Source organism: Mixophyes fleayi, chromosome 2 (genome assembly GCF_038048845.1).
Source record: "Mixophyes fleayi isolate aMixFle1 chromosome 2, aMixFle1.hap1, whole genome shotgun sequence".
Taxonomy (NCBI): Eukaryota; Metazoa; Chordata; class Amphibia; order Anura; family Limnodynastidae; genus Mixophyes; species Mixophyes fleayi.
The window spans coordinates 297,669,381-297,693,496 of record NC_134403.1 but is presented as its reverse complement, the minus strand read 5'-3'; the positions used below and the strand labels follow the sequence as shown (position 1 = coordinate 297,693,496).

The 24,116-nt window shown below is 40.8% G+C and overlaps 1 protein-coding gene across 1 annotated transcript in view; it reads left to right on the top strand.

Moving 5' to 3' along the window:
* TBL1X (transducin beta like 1 X-linked) overlaps positions 1 to 24,116 on the top strand; it is a 232,472-nt gene that overhangs the window by 152,546 nt on the left and 55,810 nt on the right. Inside the window, exon 4 of the mRNA XM_075196467.1 lies at positions 21,810 to 21,917. Coding sequence (XP_075052568.1) covers positions 21,860 to 21,917 — 58 coding nt within the window. The 5' untranslated portion in view covers positions 21,810 to 21,859. The remainder of the gene's footprint in view (positions 1 to 21,809; positions 21,918 to 24,116) is intronic.

The window sequence follows — 24,116 nt, the reverse complement described above, 5'->3', positions numbered from 1 at the left end:
CACACTCTTTAGCATAGTGTGTATAGTACTTATCTTTACTGAAGCTCTTGCCATCTTTGTGGGCTGACCATTGTGTGACCACCGTCTACCCCAGGCCCCCTCCTTATTGTCCTCCTTAACTTACCGCATCATCGGTTTTCCACAGAGCAATTTGAAACTCTATTTCAACCACTCTGTTCATACCCAATGGAAACGGGTTAGTGATGCAATAGAGGAGGCTAACTGAGGACCAACTATAGCCCCCCTCACACCCACCGCAGGTGACAAGAGCTTCAGGACATGTAAGTGCTATATACACTATAGAGAGTGTATATATAAATAGCTTAAAGATAGTATAGGGGCTATATTTACAAACTAGGTCCGTTATGAACATCTAGCATCTAAAAAAACCACAAGTGTGAAGTTATCCATTCATTTGCACCTTTATGAAAACATAATGGTGAAAAACAGTATGTTGCTCTGCATCAAATATTTTAATCTTTTACTCAGCAGCAGCGAAGTTAAGCCTTTTATTTGTGTCAGTATATTTCCCAATAGATCCACACAACTCAAGATAAATATGTAGAGAAACACAACAATAGACATGATTTTGCAAACTCAGTCCAGTACTGCAGTTACTCAAGTTAGAAATCTTACTGTATGGTAGTTATAGAAACGTGCCTGGGACCTAACTGACCTTACTGCTATAATTCAGAATAGCCATGTTTAAAATTAGACCTTTTCAATAATGTAACAATGAATTATGGAACTCATAAAATATATATATTATTATCATGGATGATTGTTCCTGGAAGTATTGCATGAATCAGATTAAACCAAATCATTTTTCCATTACCATCTCGGTTCTATCATATGCCTACATTTTAATTCCCTTATCACAAATATAATGCATGAGCCGGTGCTGGAAAATATACCTGACACACATGAATCATTAATTCGACAAATTCAATTTAGCCTATTTTTCCTGAAAGTATTTAAAGACAATATCTCTCTATCTATCTATCTATCTATCTATCTATCTATCTATCTATCTATCTATCTATCTATCTATCTATCCATCCTATAATGCAATATGTATTGGATTATTGTTTCACAACCAATGTCAATGTCATCAATGGGCAGCATACGTGGCCCTTGGTCTGAAATAATCAGACTAAATAAAAAGCAGAAAAGAGAGTATACATTTTTCACACAGCCGACACAATAGATTAAAGTAAATGAAATATAAAAAAAGTAAATGTCCCCCCTAGAATATATATATATATATATATGCCCCCTATAGAACTTATTTGCGCCTGCTCCAATCTCCTCCATTGTTACCTTACTGCAACAGGCTATCCTTAAAAGGATGCTTCAGGTACACATTTTAATGATGATTTATCAAAAGGTGAAAAAACTTTTTGCCGACAAAATGGTTACTATCAGCAATCACCCCCTTTGGCAGAGCCTATTTATCAAGCATTGATGTGATACTACCTGTTTTGATAATGCCATCCTCAGATGGTGTCTTCATTTATTGCAGTATTTTTTAATTATTTTTAAGTAAAGATACTTGTTAATTATATGGAGTTCATTGTAGCTCATCAGAGCATCTTCTTCCACTTGAACCTTTATTTTCAAGCCTCCCACTGCCTGGCTCAAGTCAGTGAATATCACGTCAGCCAGGCAGCATAACATTTAAGAAACAGCGGTTCAGGTGGAAGAAACCTGTACTTTCTTTCCTTTTTCTCTGTACTTTTTACTCTGTTTCTGTCTTCCCTTTTCTGCTTTCTGTCTCTTGCGAGGGAGGGGCAGGGTACAAACACTAAAGCCTTGCCTATGGGAGCAAAAAAACTCCCATTGTATTCCTTAGCCAGACATCCCGCCAGTCTGATAGTATTGGTAGCAGCCTATAAGGCCACCTCAGTCACCATAAGCACATAGGCTGCAGGAACCCCATAGTATGAATCTGAGTCAGTGGATGACATATGTGGCCTGCTAGAGTGTCCACTACTTCCTAGCCAACCGAATGCCAATACAAAGCATTCAGTAGAGGACCAGCTTGGGGAGCACATGCCCTTCTGCACACTGGCCAAAACAATACAGAGTTGGGATTTGTTTGAAATCGGACCTACTTAGACCTACCACTGTTATCTAAATTGTATGATGTATATTTATCACATCTAGAAGATTAAAAGAAAAAAGCATCATGTTTTACCTTTTTGTTGTTGTGGTTATTGGAGCTATAGCTGTTTTTTAATGTTGATTTTAATTTCCCAATAGCTTTTTACTATGCTGCAAATATTAGGTCAAAGTATTATTATCCTTTATCTATAAAGCTCTAACATATTATGCAGCACTGTATATTGAGGGGGTCATGGCACAAACAAATTGCAAACAATTACATGAAATAGAAGGTAAAGAGAGCCTTACCCAAATGAGCTTACAATCTAAGAGGGGCGGCGAACACTATAAGGGACTTAATTATCACTAATGAATTAATTAATTATTTTTGTTTTATTTGTGGCCCACACTAAAAGTAATAGCTTTTTGAAATTGCTCTCTACATATTTGTAACTTGTCCAAATACTATGTTACCTGTTTAAAAGATTGAGACATTAAGTTCTCAATGAGGGAGCTATGAGTCCTTCCAGTTTTGCGTAAATTTGCCAGATATTCTCGGTACAGAAGGTGGGATCAGTTAAAATGTTATGCATTGGGGTCCCTAGTTTACATTCTTGGTCCAGCAAAAACCTCATGTACAAATGCTTCAGCCAATAACTTTTCACATATTTACTCATACATTTTACCTGTTATTGCATTGCATTTTGAAGCAGCTTCTGCTGACAGTCGGACTATTGCTTAGCAAATATGAATTAGCATCCAATATATTCAGATACTAAATACGCCCCAGTCTAGTTTAATTTACCATCTTTTACAATCATTTTATAATACTGATGGTTTTGCCTGGTTCCCCCTTCATCATCATCATCGTCATCATCATTTATTTATATAGCGCCACTAAATTCTGCAGCGCTGTACAGAGAACTCATTCACATCAGTCCCTGCCCCATTGGAGCTTACAGTCTAAATTGTTGCATCTCTGGGTTAATTTGTCATGTTTTGTATGTAAATCTCTATATTTTCTCTTTTTAATCTTGTCATTGATTTGGAAATTTATATTTATAAAGCCCACAGTCTTACATTGTCTCAATGCTGCTGTTTTAATATTTTTTTGGGTGGTGAAACTATTAAAATAACTAAAAGAAATGTAATTCATTTAAAATCATTGTCTCTGATTAGAACACTACATTGTATTTAAGGACAGAAGTTACAACCCAAATAACCTTTAACCTGTTTTTTTCACCATTCTTATTTTGATGCTTTTAGGGGCTTTGATTTATTGCTTGTTGGTTGGGTAGTATTTTAGAAATTTTAAATAGGCATCTGTCAATAACATTACAAACAACAATTCTATATTCTACTCTAACACTATGTGACTCAAGAAATCCTTGCAAAAGGGTTAAGGCATTATTCATATTTATTGCTTTCGCTTAACTTAACATCTCGACTGAAAGGCTCCAGGAAGTTATTACTTAACATCTAATAACATTTTAATATTTAAAAAGGAAAGTAACCTTCTGGGAAGTATTTTCATGAGTGATGGAAATGGGACTAGCAGGACTCTGTAATGCTTCATGTGTGAATCTTTGACATTGTCGTTGTACCTGGAAACAGTGATAATTCTCAATGATCAATTTTTGTGACTACACAAATATCAGGCATGCAAGGTTTTTATCTAAACATATTAGTAACTCATTCTTTAAAATTGTAGCACAACTTTTGTGTTAATTGGCCTTTGGAATCTGTAAAAAGTAAGCGTATGAAAGGAAGATACCAGTTTGATATTATTGACCAGGGGCGCACGGAGGATTGTCGGGGAGGGGGGTTTCTCGCCGCCGACCAAAAAAAAAAAAAACCCACGAGAGAGCGCAGCAGCTCCGTTTAGCCAGCACTGTCCTATACAGCAGCCGCGGCGCTGTCTAAGAAGCGTCTGCGGCGGTGCTGTATACAATACAGCACCGCCGCGGATGCTTCTTTGACAGCGCCGCGGCTGCTGTATAGGACAGTGGCAACTTAGTTAGCGCAGGGGGGGTTTCTAGAGACTCAGAAACCCCCCCTGCGTGCGCCACTGTTGACTGTTGTAAAACATTTTTGATATATAAAATAAATATTGATGTGCGTATGTATAATTATAAGCACATTTTTGGGGGAAATGACCATGCTTGTACATATGGGGTTAAATTGTGCACTTGTGTTAAAAGTATTAAAAAGAAGCTATTTTCATTTTCCAGAAGAATTTTTAATATATCCCAGAGCTCTTTTATTATATCATTCCACTGATAGCAAAGACCTAAAACGTCAGCATTGTTAGCCATATATCACAGTAATCCCTGTTTTTATAAGTTATTATCAGTTATTTTCAATGCATTAAAGACATTTTTCATTTTAATGTGTGCCACCTTCATATATATGCAGACCACATTTAAACATATTTTAGTGCTCATAGTTGGTCATATGGATCTCCTGTCCCACCGATAAACCCGTAGAAGTGAGTATGAAACATACCTCCCAATCTTTTTCAATTTTGCCTGGACATCCAGATTCTCGGGCTGCAAAGGGTTGGAACTCAACAAAAATTGTGCAGTGTTTAACATTTACCAAACAAATTGTGTGCGGAGTGTGGGTTTTGTCCTGATTTCGTGATTCTGTTGGGAAGTATGATACCACCATGCTCCAGTGTATGCTATTGTCAGACGCCGTCCCTGCGCCTCCTCCTCGAGCAGGGACGGACGTCTGTCTGCAGAGCGCCCCGTTGCCAAGCAACGGGGACGCCTCTTCCGGCGACGAGGTGCGCAGGCGCGCCCGTCGCCATAGCAACGGGACGCGTCTTTCTAGTTCCTGTCGGCGGTCAGAACAGCTGACCGCCGACTCCCTGCCCACCAATGAGGAAGCTTCACTTCCTATTTAAAGTCTGCTCTGACACCATTAGGGTGCCAGAGCAACTGGTTTACTTAGTCTCCAGCGTTCCTGTATAGTTATATCTGGTTTCCTGTGTTTGACCCGGCTTCCTGACCTCGCTTTCGGATTCTCCATTTGTTCCATCCTGATATTCTGGTTTGACCTCGGCTTGCTGACCATTCTCTGTCTTCTGATTCGGTACCTCATCTGCCCGGTTGGTTCCTGACTCTGCCTGTTTGACTACGGTTCTCTATATCTCGCAAGTAGCTACCTGGGAGGGCCGCGACCTGCACGTCGTTGCCGCTAAGTCCAAACTTCCTTGCGGGGGTCCCTGGTGAACACCAGCGGCGTGTTAGACTCCGCGCCTCCTGGTGTAGTAGTGCCAATACTTGCAGGTACTAAGGTCACGTCTGTGACAGTTTGCTCTGGCCATGTCAACCGACTCAGCTAATGAACCCTCTGCACGTGACCTCCTACTCCACTTGGCTCATAGGGTGGAGAAGCAAGAAGCAGAGCAGGCACAGTTACTTCACTGTATCCAAGGAGTCGCAACTCGTCTTGAGACCCTCCAGGTCTCCATGGCTTCTGCTCAAAATGTTCCCGTGACTACCGCGGTAGTCGCCGCCACCTCCTCCTCTCCTGCAGTGGTTTCCTCTACAGCCCTGAGACTCTCTCCACCGGACAAGTTTGATGGCGAGCCTAAAAGATGCAGAGGATTCCTTAATCAATGTCTGATTCACTTCGAGTGTAGTCCTGCATCTTTTCCCTCTGAACGCATTAAGGTGGCATTTATTATGTCCTTATTATCCGGACAGGCCCTTGCTTGGGCCTCCCCCCTGTGGGAGCGAGATGACCCTATGCTGTCCAACGTCACCACCTTCATTGAAACCTTCCGCAAGGTTTTTGATGAGCCCGGACGCATCTCCTCGGCTGCCTCCAGTCTCCTTAACCTCCGCCAGGGATCCCTGACCGTCGGGCAGTATGCTATACCATTCCGCACGCTGTCCTCTGAGCTCAGTTGGAATAACGAAGCTTTGGTAGCAACCTTTTGGCAAGGACTCTCTGACCGAGTTAAGGATGAGTTAACTTCCCGTGAGCTTCCCGCTGATTTGGATTCCCTGATTTCGTTATGCAATCGCATTGATCTACGTTTCCGTGAGCGGACTATGGAACGTGCCACTTCCAGACGGTCCTCTACTCGCCTTGCTCCCATGTTTCAAAACCCGGTCCTTCCTGAAGAACCGATGCAAATCGGCCGTTCCCGGCTGTCCGCCGAGGAACGTCAACGCCGCTTCAAGCAAAATCTATGTTTGTATTGTGGAGATCCTGGTCATACCATCTCATCTTGTACCAAGAGACCGGGAAACGCCCCCTCCTAATCGGTGGAAGGGAGGCCGATTTAGGAGTTGGAGTTATTACTCCCTACACCATTGCTAGCAACGACTGCCTCATGCCCATCTCCTTGCATACCTCTGTCGGCCCCTTTGAGACCTTAGCCTTTGTGGATTCCGGCTCTGCCGGAAATTTCATCTCTGCCACTCTGGCATCGCAACTCCAATTAACTACTATCAAATTGCCTCAGCCGTTATTCCTCACCGCGGTAGATGGGAATCGGATCTCCAACGGGTCTGTTTCTCACGCCTGCGCTCCAGTCCGGCTGACGGTAGGGGTGCTACATTCTGAAGTCATCGAGTTCCTGGTTCTTCCTCGTTCTGTCAACACCGTCATTCTAGGATTACCTTGGCTCAAGCTTCATTCACCCCAATTTGATTGGAATCGTGCGATGGTTACTTCTTGGGGCCCACAATGTTTTAAGTCCTGTTTGTCTGGTCTAAAACCCAGCCAGACCTCTCTTCCGTGTCTTCTGATATCTCCACATGTTGAACTGCCACGTCCATATATTGCTTATCAGGATGTGTTTTGCAAAGCTGCGGCCGAGATCCTGCCCCCCCATCGGCCCTGGGACTGCTCCATCGAATTACTACCGGATAAACCTCTTCCTAAGGGCAGAATCTATCCCCTATCTCTCCCTGAGAATACTGCGATGACCACCTATATCTCTGAGATATGGGTTTAAACGTGGGTTTATCAGGAAATCTTCCTCTCCCGCGGGCGCGGGATTCTTCTTCGTCAAGAAGAAAGACGGTTCCCTACGGCCGTGTATTGACTACCGGCGATTGAACGCCATCACTATAAAGAACAGATACCCGTTACCTCTCATCTCTGAGCTCTTTGATAGAATCGCGGGATCCAAGGTCTTTACTAAGCTCGACCTGCGGGGGGCGTATAACCTCATCCGTATACGCTCAGGAGACGAGTGGAAGACTGCATTCTGCACTAAAGAAGGCCACTTCGAATACCTAGTCATGCCCTTCGGGTTGTGCAATGCCCCCGCTGTTTTCCAATCTTTTATTAATGAGATTTTCCAAGACCTTCTCTACATCTCCGTAGTAGCTTATCTGGATGACATCTTAATCTTTTCTTCAGACTTGACCAGCCATCGTGTTCATGTAAGAGAGGTCCTGTCTCGTCTACGAGCCAATAAGTTGTATTGTAAGCTGGAGAAATGTGTATTTGAGAAGCCACAGATTCCCTTCCTGGGCTACATCGTGTCAGGCTCCGGTCTACAGATGGATCCAGTCAAGCTATCTGCCATCCTCAAATGGCCTAGACCTATGGGTCTGAAAGCTACCCAGAGATTCATTGGCTTCGCCAACTATTACCGGCAGTTCATTCCACGGTTTTCTTCTATCATCGCACCAATTACCGCTCTGACTAAGAAAACTGCTAATCCTCATGTGTGGCCCACGGAGGCCATCGACGCCTTTGAAGCACTCAAGAAAGCCTTTTCTTCCGCCTCTGTGCTTGTTCAACCGGATCAAGATAAACCATTCCTGGTAGAAGTGGACGCATCTGCAGTAGGAGTCGGGGCAGTTCTTTCACAAGAATCCATTTCAGGGGGACTACTGCCATGTGGGTTCTTTTCGAGGAGATTCACTTCCTCTGAATTTAACTACGGTATAGGGGATAAAGAGTTATTGGCGGTGAAGTCTGCGCTTGAAGAATGGCGTCATCTTCTAGAAGGGGCACGTCATCCTGTTACTGTATTCACCGACCACAAGAACCTCATCTATCTCCGGGATGCTCGGTGTTTCAACCCCCGGCAAGCCAGATGGTCCTCATTCTTCGCCCGCTTTAATCTCATTCTTACTTATCGTGCTGGTTATCTCAATTCCAAAGCTGATGCCCTCTCTCGCTCTTTCGATGTCTCCGATTCTTCACCCACTACTGTACCCCCACCAGTGTTTGAACCCTCCTGTATTGTAGCCATCACCCGTACTCCTCCTGTGGGTTGTTCTTTCCTAGTACCACATCTACGCTTAAAGGCGTTACGTTGGGCTCATGCCTCTAGATTTGCCGGTCATGCTGGTACTGAGAAGACTCTCTCGCTGTTATCACGACATTACTGGTGGCCAACTGCCCGTACGGATGTCCAAGAGTTTGTAGCCTCATGCTCTATTTGTGCCCAGAACAAAGTGCCTAGACAATCCCCCGCTGGATTGTTACAACCTCTTCCGATTCCTGATCGCCCATGGTCCAGCATCTCAATGGATTTTATTACTGATTTGCCACCCAGCAGCGGCTTTGACACCATTTGGGTCACAGTAGACCGGTTCTCTAAAATGGCTCATTTCGTTCCTCTAAAAGGCCTTCCATCTGCATCCAGATTGGCACAAGTCTTCATCAAAGAAATCTTTCGTCTCCACGGGTGTCCTCTGGAAATAATCTCTGACCGAGGTGTCCAGTTCGTGTCTCGCTTCTGGAGAGCCTTCTGCAAAGATATAGGTATTACTCTCAAGTTCTCCTCTGGATATCATCCCCAGACGAACGGCCAGACGGAGCGAGTAAACCAAGACCTGGAGGCGTTCCTTCGTTGTTTCTCTTCTCTTAACCAATCTAATTGGAGTCTTCTGCTACCTTGGGCCGAGTTCACACACAACAATCATGTCCATTGTTCTTCTGGGTTTTCGCCCTTCTTCACTGTGTATGGGACTCATCCTACCCTCCCCACGTTCTCCTCCACCTCCTCCACGGTTCCTGCCGCCCATGCCATGACTCAAGATATGGCTAAGTTATGGGCTACCACCAAAGAGAACCTCCTGAAATCCGGACGGCATTATAAATCTTCTGCCGATCATCATAGAAGAGTTGTGCCAGCTCTCCAAGTGGGGGACAAAGTGTGGCTGTCCACCAGGAATCTAAAACTACGGGTTCCTTCCATGAAACTTGCACCTCGTTTCATTGGTCCTTTCCCAGTAACTCAAGTAATTAATCCAGTTACGGTTCGACTCCAACTCCCTCCACAGATGAAGATTCATAACACCTTCCATATTTCCCTCCTCAAACCGCTGGTCCTAAACAAATTTGTTCATACCTCTACTGTTCCTCAGGCCATTTCCACTACTATGGGCAATGAATATGAGATTAGCCAAATTCTTGCTGAACGCAAAGTTCGAGGTCGGTTCCAATATCTAGTACACTGGAAAGGCTTCGGCCTAGAGGAGAGATCTTGGGTCTTTAAAGAAGATTTGCATGCTCCTAGACTACTGGCAGACTTCCTGAAACATCGTTCTGTACCCAGTGATTCCCCCAGTTGTAAGGAGAGGGGTACTGTCAGACGCCGTCCCTGCGCCTCCTCCTCGAGCAGGGACGGACGTCTGTCTGCAGAGCGCCCCGTTGCCAAGCAACGGGGACGCCTCTTCCGGCGGCGAGGTGCGCAGGCGCGCCCGTCGCCATAGCAACGGGACGCGTCTTTCTAGTTCCTGACGGGGGTCAGAACAGCTGACCGCCGACTCCCTGCCCACCAATGAGGAAGCTTCACTTCCTATTTAAAGTCTGCTCTGACACCATTAGGGTGCCAGAACAACTGGTTTACTTAGTCTCCAGCGTTCCTGTATAGTTATATCTGGTTTCCTGTGTTTGACCCGGCTTCCTGACCTCGCTTTCGGATTCTCCATTTGTTCCATCCTGATATTCTGGTTTGACCTCGGCTTGCTGACCATTCTCTGTCTTCTGATTCGGTACCTCATCTGCCCGGTTGGTTCCTGACTCTGCCTGTTTGACTACGGTTCTCTATATCTCGCAAGTAGCTACCTGGGAGGGCCGCGACCTGCACGTCGTTGCCGCTAAGTCCAAACTTCCTTGCGGGGGTCCCTGGTGAACACCAGCGGCGTGTTAGACTCCGCGCCTCCTGGTGTAGTAGTGCCAATACTTGCAGGTACTAAGGTCACGTCTGTGACAGCTATGAATCTCTGTTAGATGAACTTTCCATTCTGAAATTTACTGGTAATTCAGTTCAGTTCTCAAAGTGAGTATTCCTAATAAGGGCACAACATAATTTTAATAGTTCAAACTAGAGATGCTCAGGCTCGGTTTTCTGAAAACCGAACCCACCCGAACTTAGGGGATCCGAGTAGGCTCGCGAGCCGAATCGGTACTTTCGCACGTCTTAGGATCTGCATCAAAGCAAAACGTCATCAGTGCGTTGTCGGATCTCGTGAGTTTTGGATACTTCCCTTCCCAGGAGATCTAGCGCCATTGCTCACACAGAAACAGGAGTAGCAGTGTTCTTGTCACTCTCCAGTCTCCAGTGTCATTGGTCAGTGCCATTGCTCATACAGAAACAGAAGGGGTAGCAGTGTTCTTGTCACTTGACAAAAATTGACTGGAAATGACTGTAAATAAATGTTATTGAGGTTAATAATACTGTAGTAACAAAAAAAGAACCAAATTATGTTATTTTAGAAAAAAAAAATAGGGATTTTAGAAAAATATAGGGATCCAAAACCAAAACACACTAGGGCGGTTTTGCCAAAACTAAAACACGAAGTTAATCCAGATCCAAAACCAAAACACGGGGGTGAGTGAACATCTCTAGTTCAAACTATGGAAAACGTCACTTGTATACATGTAGATTTCATACATAGGACTTACTTGCCTACCCTCCCGGAAGTCCAGGAGACTCCCGAATTTGTGGAGTTCTCCTGGCCTGCCAGGAGATTAGGCCCCCTTCTCGTATCCTGCATCTTCCCCTTGTGAAGATGGCTGGGCCTAGAAGCCCTGATCATACAAAATGCATAATCACGGTCCCCACACTTGTCACTTACCCTTTGGCTCCCCCTTCTGGGATCTCCCAGAACTTAGAGCAAAAAAGTAGGCAAGTATGACATAGGAGTCCTGAAGCAGTTGTTATGTGCTTGACATGCTTTGTGTTGAACAATTGTTATGCACGTTTTGTCGCTATCCAATAACGATTGTCGAATCTCGATTTGTGTTTCCAACGCACAAATATTTATTCTCAAAATGTAGCAGAATAATTCAAGCGAAATAATAATAAGTACAGCCGTTACTTATCGCAGGCGCTCTGGATCCAGTGAACAGTCATTCAGGTCTGAAGTCTGTGGTCAAGATGACTCAACACTAGATGAAAAGCTCCTGCTTATATGCAAACAGAAATACAGTAAAACAATGCAGATGGTGTGGCTTGCTTCTATTGGTCCAGGTTTCAGGAAGGTCCAGGGGATTGCAGATCATAGGCTAGTTCAAACTAAAGAATCCAAAGGTGGGGGTCATCTCTCCAGCGGATGTGCTCCGATCTTCCCGCCAAGACTCCAGTTTCAACTAGTCCATTAGCATTTTATAGTCAGTATCACAGTAATGGTTTATTCCCTAACATCAATAACTAGAGTATGCAATGTGCAATCGAATGAACCGGACAGCTGCTGATGTAAAGGAGATTAATATGATACCAGACATTTTCTTTAACCTGTACCATATGTATTACTAATATGCATATAACTTATAATATTACACATAAACACTACTATATTTTGACATAAATAACTATGTGTTGCAACTACAATTAATGTGTACTATTTACAAATGTGTGTGTTTGTGCAAATGTATACAAAAGTGTAAAAACTATTATTGCCACGTGTTGCGGCTGGACACGCCCTTCCACTCCGTAGCGTGCTCTACGCATATTTTCAGACAAAGACAACCAATATCAATTGAAATGACTTTATCCAATTTGCTGACTTCGACACTATGCAGACTTTAACTTCAGTTTAGCCATAGTTTAGAGCCCTTTAGAAGGACTTCTGCTAATTTTCTTGGGTGAGGATGGCCGAATATAAAACAGAAGGTGAAAGTAATAGATATAGATAAAGAGATTTTATTTATGCATAAAGGGGACATTGTATTATATGCATATCTCTCTAATAATTCCAAAGCAAAGCAACTTTAGTTTCACAAACTCTTCATAGAATTATAAAATAAATAATTTAGATTGAACTATCTATTTTTATTCAGCTCCAGTAAACAATATAAAGAAAGAATTCTGACTATAATGTAGTTATTTTTGGGAACAGCCAACATTTGAAATAGAATAACTAGGAGAGATGTGCCAAATAAATATCTAGATGTACAAAAGTTCAAATGGCACATGTTTGAATGCACTCATAGAAAGAAAATATCTGGTTTCAGGCTTTGATATATTTATAGAAAGAACGTTTGTCAAAAAGTCACAGGAGTGGGACATGCCAAAATTGCTCAAAAAAAAGAGTGCTATTATATCACAGGAATTTTGTCTCTTGATCACATTTTTAAGAACAGAGGAGGCTTTTTCCTTCAGTTTACAAAAAAAAAATATACAAAAATATACTTTTTCATTAAATAAGGGATATAATATATCAAATGACAAAAACGCAACTAAATATACCTAAATTACTTCAATGTTAACAAATATTCATTTTGGGATTTCAACAAATTTTTCCAATTTAAAGAGCTAATGAACACACAGATTTAAATTTAGCAGATAAATAAAAATAGATTAAAACTTTAGTTTAAGTAAATCTATTATTTGACAGAACTATATATAAAAAAATACTACCTAAAAAAGAGACATACACCAAAAATTCCCCCAGCACACCACAGAGAAACAGTAGGAGCTGATATTCTGTTTGTACATAAACTGCAGGAGTGGCAGATACAGGGCCATCTTTTCCATTGGGCACGATGGGCAGCTGCCCGGGGGCCCTATAGGCATGGCTCTTAATGAGAATAAATAATCATGCAAAAGAAAAAAACCTGCAAAAAAACCTTAAAGGGTCACTGAGCAAGTACATCTATCTATCTCTATCTCTATATATCTATATCTATATCTGTATCTGTATACATCTATATCTATATCTAAGGGCCCCGGTGCACTGCTTTGCTCGGGGGCCCATAATGTTGTTAAGATGGCCCTGGGCAGATACACATATTTGCAAATGTATGACAAGCCACCTGCCACGTCAAGAAGCATCTGCTAATAGAGTGGATCTAACTCTAACCCCATATTCATGTGGTTTTAAATTGAGAGCTAACTACCAAAATGACTATAGAAAGATGAGCACTCCCTGTCAGCTACTGATCCCATACATGCCTAAGAAACAGCAATACACAAATGGAAGTTGCTCAGTCAATTTGTAACTTGACAGCAAGTATTAGATAATACTGAGCTAAACAAGGTTCCTTATTATTATAGTTGGGGAAACAGGACATACATAAAACATCAATACGGAAAACAACACATACATAATATAGGGTCATACAAGGTAGACAGCGTAAATGCAGACATGAAAACAATGATTAGGGAGGGCCCTGATTATGCGAGAATATTCATACTAATTGGATAAGCGCACCGCTGAAACAAAAGGAGAGGGTGTGGCTCAGAGTGGAGATTGGGACAGTTGTGAGGGTGCATTAGTGATAGTAGTATAGGTGGGAGTCGGTAAGTGCTAATAAAGGATGTCTCCCAACTCTTCCTATTTTGGCAGAACTGTCACTTCCAAGCAAAGTTGCCCGGTCAGGGACCTCGATGCCCGATGCGTTGCATATCTTGTTATTTTGGCCCTGCCCTCGGGGCAAGATGATGCAATTGTGGAATTGGGCCAAATGACGTGGTTCGCTGCGTTATGTCCACCTCTTCGCTTACCTCCCATCCGGGGTTTTCCAGAGGGGAGAGTCAGAAAGTTGCCAACTATTGTGGTAGGGAATTTCATAAATAGGTAGCAGAATGGGAGAAGTCTTGTAGGCAAGTTGTTATCCAAGGCAAGGTGCAGGTCAGTTGTAAGCCTAAGAGGAGGAGAAGTAGAGTATTTTGACATGAGACTTGAGATGCATAAAGGGGCGGTGTTGTTGAGGTCTTTATAGATAAGGGTGAGTAATTTGAATCGGATTATGGAAGTCCCTTACCACTGGCATAAATAAATCAGGCTTTTGTTAGAATTTTTTTATTGCTAGTTTAGGCATGTAAACAGCTATAGAGATGGACCTATTGGTTTTAGTGACCCCATACTCACAGTTAAGTGGGTAGGTAATATTTTACATTTTAATAGAACAACAGTATAATGCCAGGTTCATGCAGAACATTGTATTTATCTTTATGATTCATAGCCAAAATTACTGTTTTTGAATTTAGTGGTCTTTTAAAACATACTGGATAGGTGCATGCGTTTATGGATGAGTACGTCTGGTGTGAGTATGCCTACTTTTGTGTCTGTCCCTGTAAATATTTGCCTGGTTCTTTGGAGGGGAGGTCAAGGAACATGTTCACAGTGCAAATCGCGTCATCACATGCCCATCCACATTACAGAAAGACACAGGTTGTCATCACGCAATGGGGTCAGGGCTGTGATGACGCGGTTTGCAGTGAAACACGTTATCACGGCACCACCTCATCTAAAAGCGGGATCCGGGAGATACTACTCCTACTCTGTCGAGAGTCCTGAAGGACTCCCTGAAATTTGTGAGTTTCCCTGACTTTCTACTTTCCCATGTGCATGTCGTATTATGTGCTTTGCAGTACTAACAGCACAACATGTCTCCCAATTAATTTTTACTATGACAGCAGCCATAAACTGCATCCTATCTGTATACAATGGACTAGTATACCGAGGACATTGGTTCTGGGAGCTGTATAATGGACAATGTGTAGCTGTACACCATACACTGGGCACTCAGTGGCGCACACAGGTGGGGTTTCTGAGTCTCTAGAAACCACCCCTGCGCTAACTAAGTGGCCACTGTCCTATACAGCAGCCGCGGCGCTGTCAAAGAAGCGTCCGCGGCGGTGCTGTAGTGTATACAGCACCGCCGCGGACGCTTCTTAGACAGCGCCGTGGCTGCTGTATAGGACAGAGCTGACGAAAACGGAGCTGCTGCGCATGCGCCTCTCTCTCGGGTTGTTTTTTTTTGGGTCGACAATCCTCCGTGCGCCCCTGGCACTGTTTACTATTATTTGCTATAATTAAGATTTTGTTTCGCCGCTTATAGCAGCGAAAGCAAATCTTGTATTTCCGCAGTTTACAGGGATACTGTCTCCTCTTACCAGCCAGTCCTGCCTGCAGTTACATATTTGACCCAACTTTGCCATTTCACACATGTGCAGTGGTACTAGAAGCCCTGATTTGGATTTCCAGTTCCACTTTCAACACAAAACTAAAAATATTTCTTTAAATATTTCAACTATAATATATCCTGGGACTCTTCAGAAGAAAATGTTTTATTTAAATATGTATATGTGTGTGTGTGTATGTGTGTGTGTATATATATATATATATATATATATATATATAAAAATATAATTTTCAATCAATATCCTGTGCTATCGCCATCCTGAGGTAGCGATGGCGATAAGAGGACTGTGGCAGTACACAATCTCACTAGGAGTAGACGGTGGTAACCCCTTGATAGATGGGGTTTTTTTTCTATAATAAATGAAGCTCACTGGGTCTATATGATATGCTTAACTTTCGATATATATAAAAGAAAAACAAGAGGGAGCATGGAGTCAAATAGATATGATAAACATAGGTTGGTCTTAGCTTTAATGTCAGAGGCTGTACACACCTTCAAACCTCAAAATGAAGGGGTAGGATTGTAATCTTCATGGCACTTTGGAGTCAGTTTTTTCTATGGATATATTTTCGCTTCTTTGCAGACTAGACTGTGGATTTGTCTCACCCCAGACTGCTGTTTCCAGGATGTGACATAATTTGTTTAGTCTCTCACTAGACTATATTGCAGGAGGTGTAGCAGGCATCCTCAGTGCATAACTTTATCTCGGTAAACTGCCTATTCTGTGCTTCGGAAGTCTGAGAGATCTATAGGCTGAGGTATACTTTTTTGGGAATCTATTGTCCAAAGAGTTAGATGTTGTGATATCTGGAATTAAGAAAACTGTTGCATGTGTTGCAGTTTAATGGTACATGTTGTCAAGTGATTATAGGAAACATCTATAAACTAACCTAATCATGCGGGAAAATGGTAAACAAAAAAAACTGGGATCCTTAGCATTGATTGCTGACCTGGTACATACATGGATCAGATACAGAAAATATTTAGATGAGTGTATGGGGGAAACAGACAATTGAGCTTATACAGAGAAATTGGTCAGCGATTATTAAGTAGGTATTGTTAGCATCCGGTATTAATGTATTCTACAATTAACAATGGGCTCCAGTACAGCAACAAATACAGAAAAAATAGACATAGAACTCCTTTTAATTATTTTGTTTACTTTTGCGTTATTTACTGTGTTGAATTATTAAAGTACAAAATTGTGATTTATTTTTTTTTTACTTTAAACACATTTGTCTTATTGTTATCACTAAAATCAAATCAAATAATTATAAGATCACTACTTATTTACAGCAGCAATCTTTTGTTTTTGAGTATTTTATTTATACTTGACAGTTTTTATAACCTTCCCTGCGGAAGATCTGGTGACAGTTCAGTGGGTGGTGAGGTGACGCGTTTGCGACACCGTAGCCCCGCCCCCTGAATGCATAGTGAGGGTGGAGCTTAATGATGCTCATTGCCCCATTAAGCCCTGCCTGCACCGAGACCTGGGAGGGTACCTACGAGGACTCCCTGAAATTTGGTAGCCTCTAGGGAATTACAGAAGAGTAGCCAAATATGGTTTTATTTTGTTTTTAAAATTAACTTTTCTTTTTTTTTTTAATAAATGGTACTGAACGTCCTAATCTTGGCTTTAAGTTCCACTGCGCATACGTGACCATGCTAGTCAGGTCACACATACACATATCCCCTCAGGTTGCCCCGGTGAAACTGTAAAGTAACTCCTACCACTCTGGGCCAGGAGCCTCGCAGCATCTGAGCAGCCCAGGCAATATTTTATTGCTTGGTTGCAGACATAGGTGATTTTGTTTAAAGATATATCGCCACATAATAATAAATAGATCCCTGTTTGAAAATTAAATGTGCTTTGTAGAAGTCCAGTAGGTTTAACTCTCATACACTATATGGACAAAAGTATTTTTGGCCACTCCTGTTAGTTATTGAATTGAGATGTTTCAATCAGACCTGTTGCCAGAGGTGTATAAAATCAAGCACCTAGCCATGCAGTCTCCATTTACAAACATTTGTGATACAAAGTGGGTCGCTCTGAAGAGCTCAGTGACTTCAAGCGTGGTACTGTGATAGGACGCCACCTTTGCAATAAGACGGTTCGTGAAATTTCATTCCTGCTGGATATTCTATGGTCAACTGTAAGTGATATTATTAGAAAGTGGAAGTGTTTAGGAACAGCAGCAACTCAGCCACGTAGTGGAAGACCACATCAAAAATCACAGAGTGGGGTCAACGACTGTTAAGGTGCATGCAGCGTAAAAGTCGCCAATGCTCTGCTGATTCCATAGCTGAAGAGTTATAGACCTACGCTGGCATTAATGTAAGCACAAAAACTGTGTGACGAGAGCTTAATGGAATGGGATTCCATGGTCAAGCAGCTACATGCAAGCCTCACGTCACCAAGACAAATGCCAAGCATCAGATGGAGTGGTGTAAAGCACATCGACACTGGACTGTGGAGCAGTGGAAACGTGTTCTGTGGATTGATGAATCACACATCTCTGTTTGGCAGACAGATGGACGTGTCTTGGTTTGGTGGATGCCGGGATAACGTTGCCTGCCTAACTGCATTATGCCAACTGTGATGTTTGGTGGAGGAGGGATAATGGTATGGGGCTATTTTGTCAGAGTTTGGGCTGGGCCCTTATCTCCAGTATAGGGCAACCTTAATGCTTCACCATACCAAGTCATTTTGGACAACGCTATGCTTCCAACTTTGTGGCAGCAGTTTGGGGAAGGCCCTTTTCTATTCCAATATCACTGTGCCCCAGTGCACAAAGCAAGGACTACAGAGACATGGTTTGATGAGTTCAGTGTGAAAGAACTTGACTGGCCCACACATAGCCTTGACCTTAACCCCATGGAACACCTTTGGGAGGAACTGGATCAGAGATTGCGAGCCAGGTCTTCTCATCCCACATCAGTGCCTGACCTCATAAATGCTCAACAGAATGAATGGGCACAAATTTCCACAGAAACACTCCAACATCTTGTGGAAATACTTCCAAGAAGAGTGGAAGCTGTTATTGCTGCAAAAGGGGGACCTGCTCTCTATTAAAGTAATTGTATTTGAATACAAAGTCATTACATTCTCTGTGGGCTATATTTACTAAGCTGCGGGTTTGAAAAAGTGGGGATATTGCCTATAGCAACCAATCAGATTCTAGCTTTCATTTATTTAGTACCTTCTACAAAATGATAGCTAGAATCTGATTGGTTGCTATAGGCAACATCCCCACTTTTTCAAACCCGCAGCTTAGTAAATCTAGCCCTAAGTGTGTAATGGTCAAGCGTCTAAATACTTTTAACCATATAGTGTATGTAGAGAACTAAACTCCATGGTTTTGTCAACTATCTGTATGTTTATAACGTTGGATAAGAGAATACACATAGCAATGGAAGTAGTCTTTAAGGGTCTCTAACTACACTCAAACATGATAAAAATTATTTTGCTTAATTAAAATCGTTAGGCTTGGTAAAGCAGCTTACTGGAATAATTCCTGATTCTTGAAATATAACCTCCCATAAAACCACAAAATCATGTTTTATAGTTTTTGACTGGAGTTACTCTTTAATAGCTTTAGATGGAAACTTCCATTGATCTCCATCTTTGTAGGGATAAATGTACCACTCACTAAAGAATTCATCATTTAACATAATCTGGCAAAGTATGCAAACTGTTATATATGTTTGTACAAAAAAGGTGCTGATAAGATTTGAGGAGATTTATAATTTGCCACATTTTGACTGGCTCAGGCTCTCGAATTAGTGAAGTAACTTGTAGGCAGTACATTCAGATATATTATTATGGGAAATGAAACATTTTGACAGTATTATTTTGAACGGTTCTCAAACCCGATCATCATTGGTCCTTTATTGTTTCCACAAAGCAACCAAAAAACACCAACTTGGAGTGAATGAGTTGACAAAAAAATGGAACTGTTAGGCCAGGTTTGGATGATTACTTTGACAGTATTTGTCAATCTTAATATCTTAGTTTTCCTTCTTGTGTTGTATAAGCAAATTAAATTTTAGTCAGACTTTTTCCTTTTTAATGTGAAAAAATATAAATAAAAATATTTTGCCTCTTATTAAAGTGGACGCATCACCTACACAAAATGGCTGCCTCCACTGTGTGTGACAGTGACGGATCCACTTTAAGGAAGATTTATTGAGGGTCTAATAAGATATCAGTGGATACATGTTTTGTGAGTTGTTTTGTCCTATTTATCCTTATCATATATAGCTGGTTGCTGTGACAGCTGTAATAAACTTCTCCATGGAGACAACAGACTTTGGCTCGCTGCTAATCTATTGATATTCCTGTCTTCCATAGCCCATTTGAAGCCTCACTTATAGCTGGGGCCCATAGTGCGCTTGAGCTCCATTAATTATCACGGATACTTTTTTGTTTTATTTTCTATTAACTGATTAAAAACATGGCATTTGTGTTGTAGAATGTTTCATCAAAAATGAAATCATTTTGCATGTTAATTCCATAACCCCTGGGGAATGAATATATTGAAGTATCAAAACATTACCATGCCTTACTTTTACACGGTAAGCGGACAGCTGCAAGAACAGGAAGAGAGAAATAGAAAATATTCCCCACTGTATTATTTAGGAGTAACAGACAGTATATTTGTTGTCACAATTACAGTGGAATGTTGCTAGGTGAACTGGAGGTGACAGAATACAAAGAGAATAGATACATTTATAAGAACATAATAGACATACTTAATATCATATTTGTTGTGAAGCAGAGAGGGCAAAAGGGCAGAGCCACCTAATATTTGTACGAAATGGAGAGTGTTCTTGTTACGGGGGCATGACATTTAATTGTTAATGAAGGGGAATGTACTGTTCCTAAGTATTTTTCGGCACAGTGGTTAGCATTGACGCCTCGCAGTGATGTGGCCTTGGGTTTACTTAGGACCATGGTTCTAACTGTGTAGAGTTTGTATGTTCTTCCTGGGTCTATGTGGGTTGCCTCAAGGGGCTTGTTTTTTTCTCCCACAGTTGGGATACTGGTAGGTGAATAAGCTTGTGACTAACTTGGCCCTGTTGGGTATGCATCTCTGTACCTGCGTTAGGGAAATTAGGTAATAAGCTCCATTGGGCAGGGACTGATAGCAAAATAAACATTCTCTGACTGTGTATCTCTGTGTAATATGTTAGCACTATATAAATAAAAGATACTATAGTATTTTCCTAAAATGTGTTTAATAATACATATAGATCTGCATAGATGGCTGGATTTCTCTGCATGTTTACATTTTTCATTGTTTGACTTAAATTCAGACTTTTCAACAGCACGATTGGATAATTGACAGCCCCTAACTCTTATGGTCATATACTATTAATCAGCCGATCATATCGGCAGAGGAAGCCAGCCTACAACATACCTCCATACAGTCCTGATTTTTCAAGGACTGTCCCGATTCTGTTACCTTTTATGCAGCGTAGTTCCATGAGAACATAAATGTGTTTTATTGCAATGATGCCTGGTTTGGGCTGATTGGGATGGGATTTGGGTGGATCATGGCAAGGGGGCTTATATTGTCACAATTTTGTTTTTTAAAATGTTAAGAGGTATGATACTGTTGTCCCTGGCGACCAAAAAAAGCAATAAGAAAATGGACATCAAAAACAGCAAGGGAGAGATGCTGTAACTGCCTGTCAGTTACAGTAACGCATAGTAGCCAATAGTGTAAAATGATCCTTATATTAAGTAGTTAATTATTATGTATTTCTATTTTTAAATGGTCTTTGCCTTTAATGTAATATTTCTTCCTCTATTGTTTTCTGTTGTCACTCAATGACAGTAGTCGTTGCTTGGCATTACAAAGCAATATTATTTGAACAGAGTATAAGACATGGGCAAAATGTAACATTTTCAAATAGATTCCAGGGCCACGTTAACAGTCAGTTAGAACCACTGCACTATATTCCATCATGGTTAGTGTGTTATTGATCAAAACTGTTCCACGGAATTTTAACCATTTCTTTGCCAGAATTTGACAGTAAGTATTTTCTGCAGATTGACACCTATCATTTTTGTCTGAGCAGGGTAAACTGACACAGGGATTGTCCCAGCTCTATTTATACAGTCTTTTGAAAGTGAAATGTACAAATTTACAAATTCATTGCAGAACAATAACTGTGCATATCTGAAAAATGTTCTGTCCCTCCACGAAATTCAACTTGTGGGTAATTTCACTGCAACTTTACTCTCTGGTTGTTACATGTTCTGCATTTAAAATATGCTTATTCAATATATCTTATAAAGCACAATATACAGTTTGTTACATTATCTATTTTTCTTCTTTCAGAGCGGGAATCTCACTTCCTGTAGACCTCATCATTTTGAGGTTGGGCTAAGATGAGCATAACCAGCGACGAGGTGAATTTCTTGGTGTATCGCTATCTTCAGGAGTCAGGTAAAGATTTGTTCATGTTATAGAACAAAATCCTGATATTAGGGTATATGTGTCTACTATTCAAATGTTAACTCATCAGTTTGTCATTGATTTCCAAAAATAGGTAGTTTAAGCACTTTCAGTTTCTAATTTCAGATTTAGCAAAAAGCTGAGATAGTTTACATGGCCTGACATTAATAATAGAGTTATGTGCACTGTAAATTCATCCATTACATTGACTTTTGTATCAGCACCTGAAATGGCTGTATCCACTGTGAGTAGGTGATGGATAAACTAGTATGTTCCATTTACAGTCATTAAAAGTTTTTATTTTTTAAATAATTTCATCTACGAAGGAAAAAGATACAAAATTGCAGCAATAAAACATATATAATCATACAATCCTTTGAATTTTACATAAATAATTAACAGGCGTAACAAAACTTAGAAAAAGTTTATAAAAATTATCTGTTTTTAAATCTATAAGCCCTAATTCATTAAAACCCTTGAGACCCAGATGCGACCAAATAAATCAGGGAGGTGTTTAGAGTGACATTAACCTTCCGTAAAAAACAATTAGAGGATCATCTGACAATAATCTAAGCTCATACCATGATGTTAAACCAAAACAAGAGTGAAATTGACCTTTAATAAACTGGGCAATAAATCTATATCGCTCTCCCAAAGTTGAAAAAAGCCTTTAGTCCGTTTGCAGTCATTAAAGACAGAAAGTGAGGGTATGTAATAATTGACAGCAGATAAAATCCTTTAGTTTCAAAAAAGGACTTTCACAGTTCTTATGACTGAACTTTACAATCTATTTGATCAGAAGAAAACCCTGCTTTGTGATGTGTGGCTAATTTATATTTTCATTATAAAACTAGTGGCGCTGATATATTTATATACTCCTGTACCTGTATCTGGATAAACGGTGATGTCATTGATTATAATCTGTGAGTTCTGATGTCATCCCATCATTGTTCACTAGTCAAGCTTGTGTGTTAAAATAAATAACAGAAATATAGAATACAGTAAATTATGGCGGTTTTTGGAGGTCTCCATGGATTTCCATGGCCTCTCATAGAAGATTTGGGTCACCAAAAAGGTGTGGGATCTTTTATCCAGAAACTCATTATTCAAAAATCTTTGAATAAAACTAACAATTAAAGTTCCTGCTTTCATACACGCAAAATTGATTACCAAGTGCCCATTCGACTGTTACTGTGAGGAGCACTTCTAAAGAATTGAATGAGGACGATAATGTCAGGGACTGTCTGAAGAAAGACAGGAACATTGTAAATGTAATCTAATATGGAGAAAAGGGTGCTCCAAATGACAAAAAATCCACTTACATTGAAAACCGTAACTCCCAAGCATTATTGGTAATGGATCCCATACTTGTATATACATAGAGATCAAGATGATCGCATACATAAGTTAATGTGTGTGTAATGTTATGTCCATATCTATCATTTGCAATAAAGACTCTCTGATGTGATCGCTGTGGTTCCAAAGCACAAAAGGTTTTATTCGCAAAGTATTACGAGGAAAAGTTTGGCATGCATACGCTTGCGCTATTAGCACTAACACAAGCTGCAATTAGAACGCCCTGATTTCCAAAGCCAGGGGGGAACAATTTATACACTGTACAGTTGTAAAAAGCACATCACAAAGATACACAGTTACAGGATTAAGGTCCACATTCATTGGTTGATGGGTCATGACCTTCCAAGAACTTACGTGCCATTGGTTGATTTCTCTGGTCATTGATCCTTGAAGTGGCCAGGTGTCCTTCCTTAGGCACCAGCCTCTAGACCTGTATAAACTGGTTCTTTCATGACATCTCTGGACTTGCTATTTGGTATATGAAAAGTGACATTATTTATAACTAGCGTTCGCAATGTGCAGATGCTACATAAATAATACCGGAAATGTTCTCATGCAATTGCAAACAGAATGATACCAAACTCATTGTAATTTAAATGTTGGAAATTAATTAGCCTCTTCACCACTTCATATTTTATATTAAAAGATAGAAAATATTTTAAACATATTTAAATGTTACAATAATAATTATGTTGCGTATTAATGGCATCACAACTGATTGTAGTGTGCAGAAATTATTAATTACCAACTTTGTCCAAATATTAAACTTCAACAGTAATATAATGTCAGAGAAAAATAAGTATTAATGTAACAAAATGGAAATGCCCAATTTCA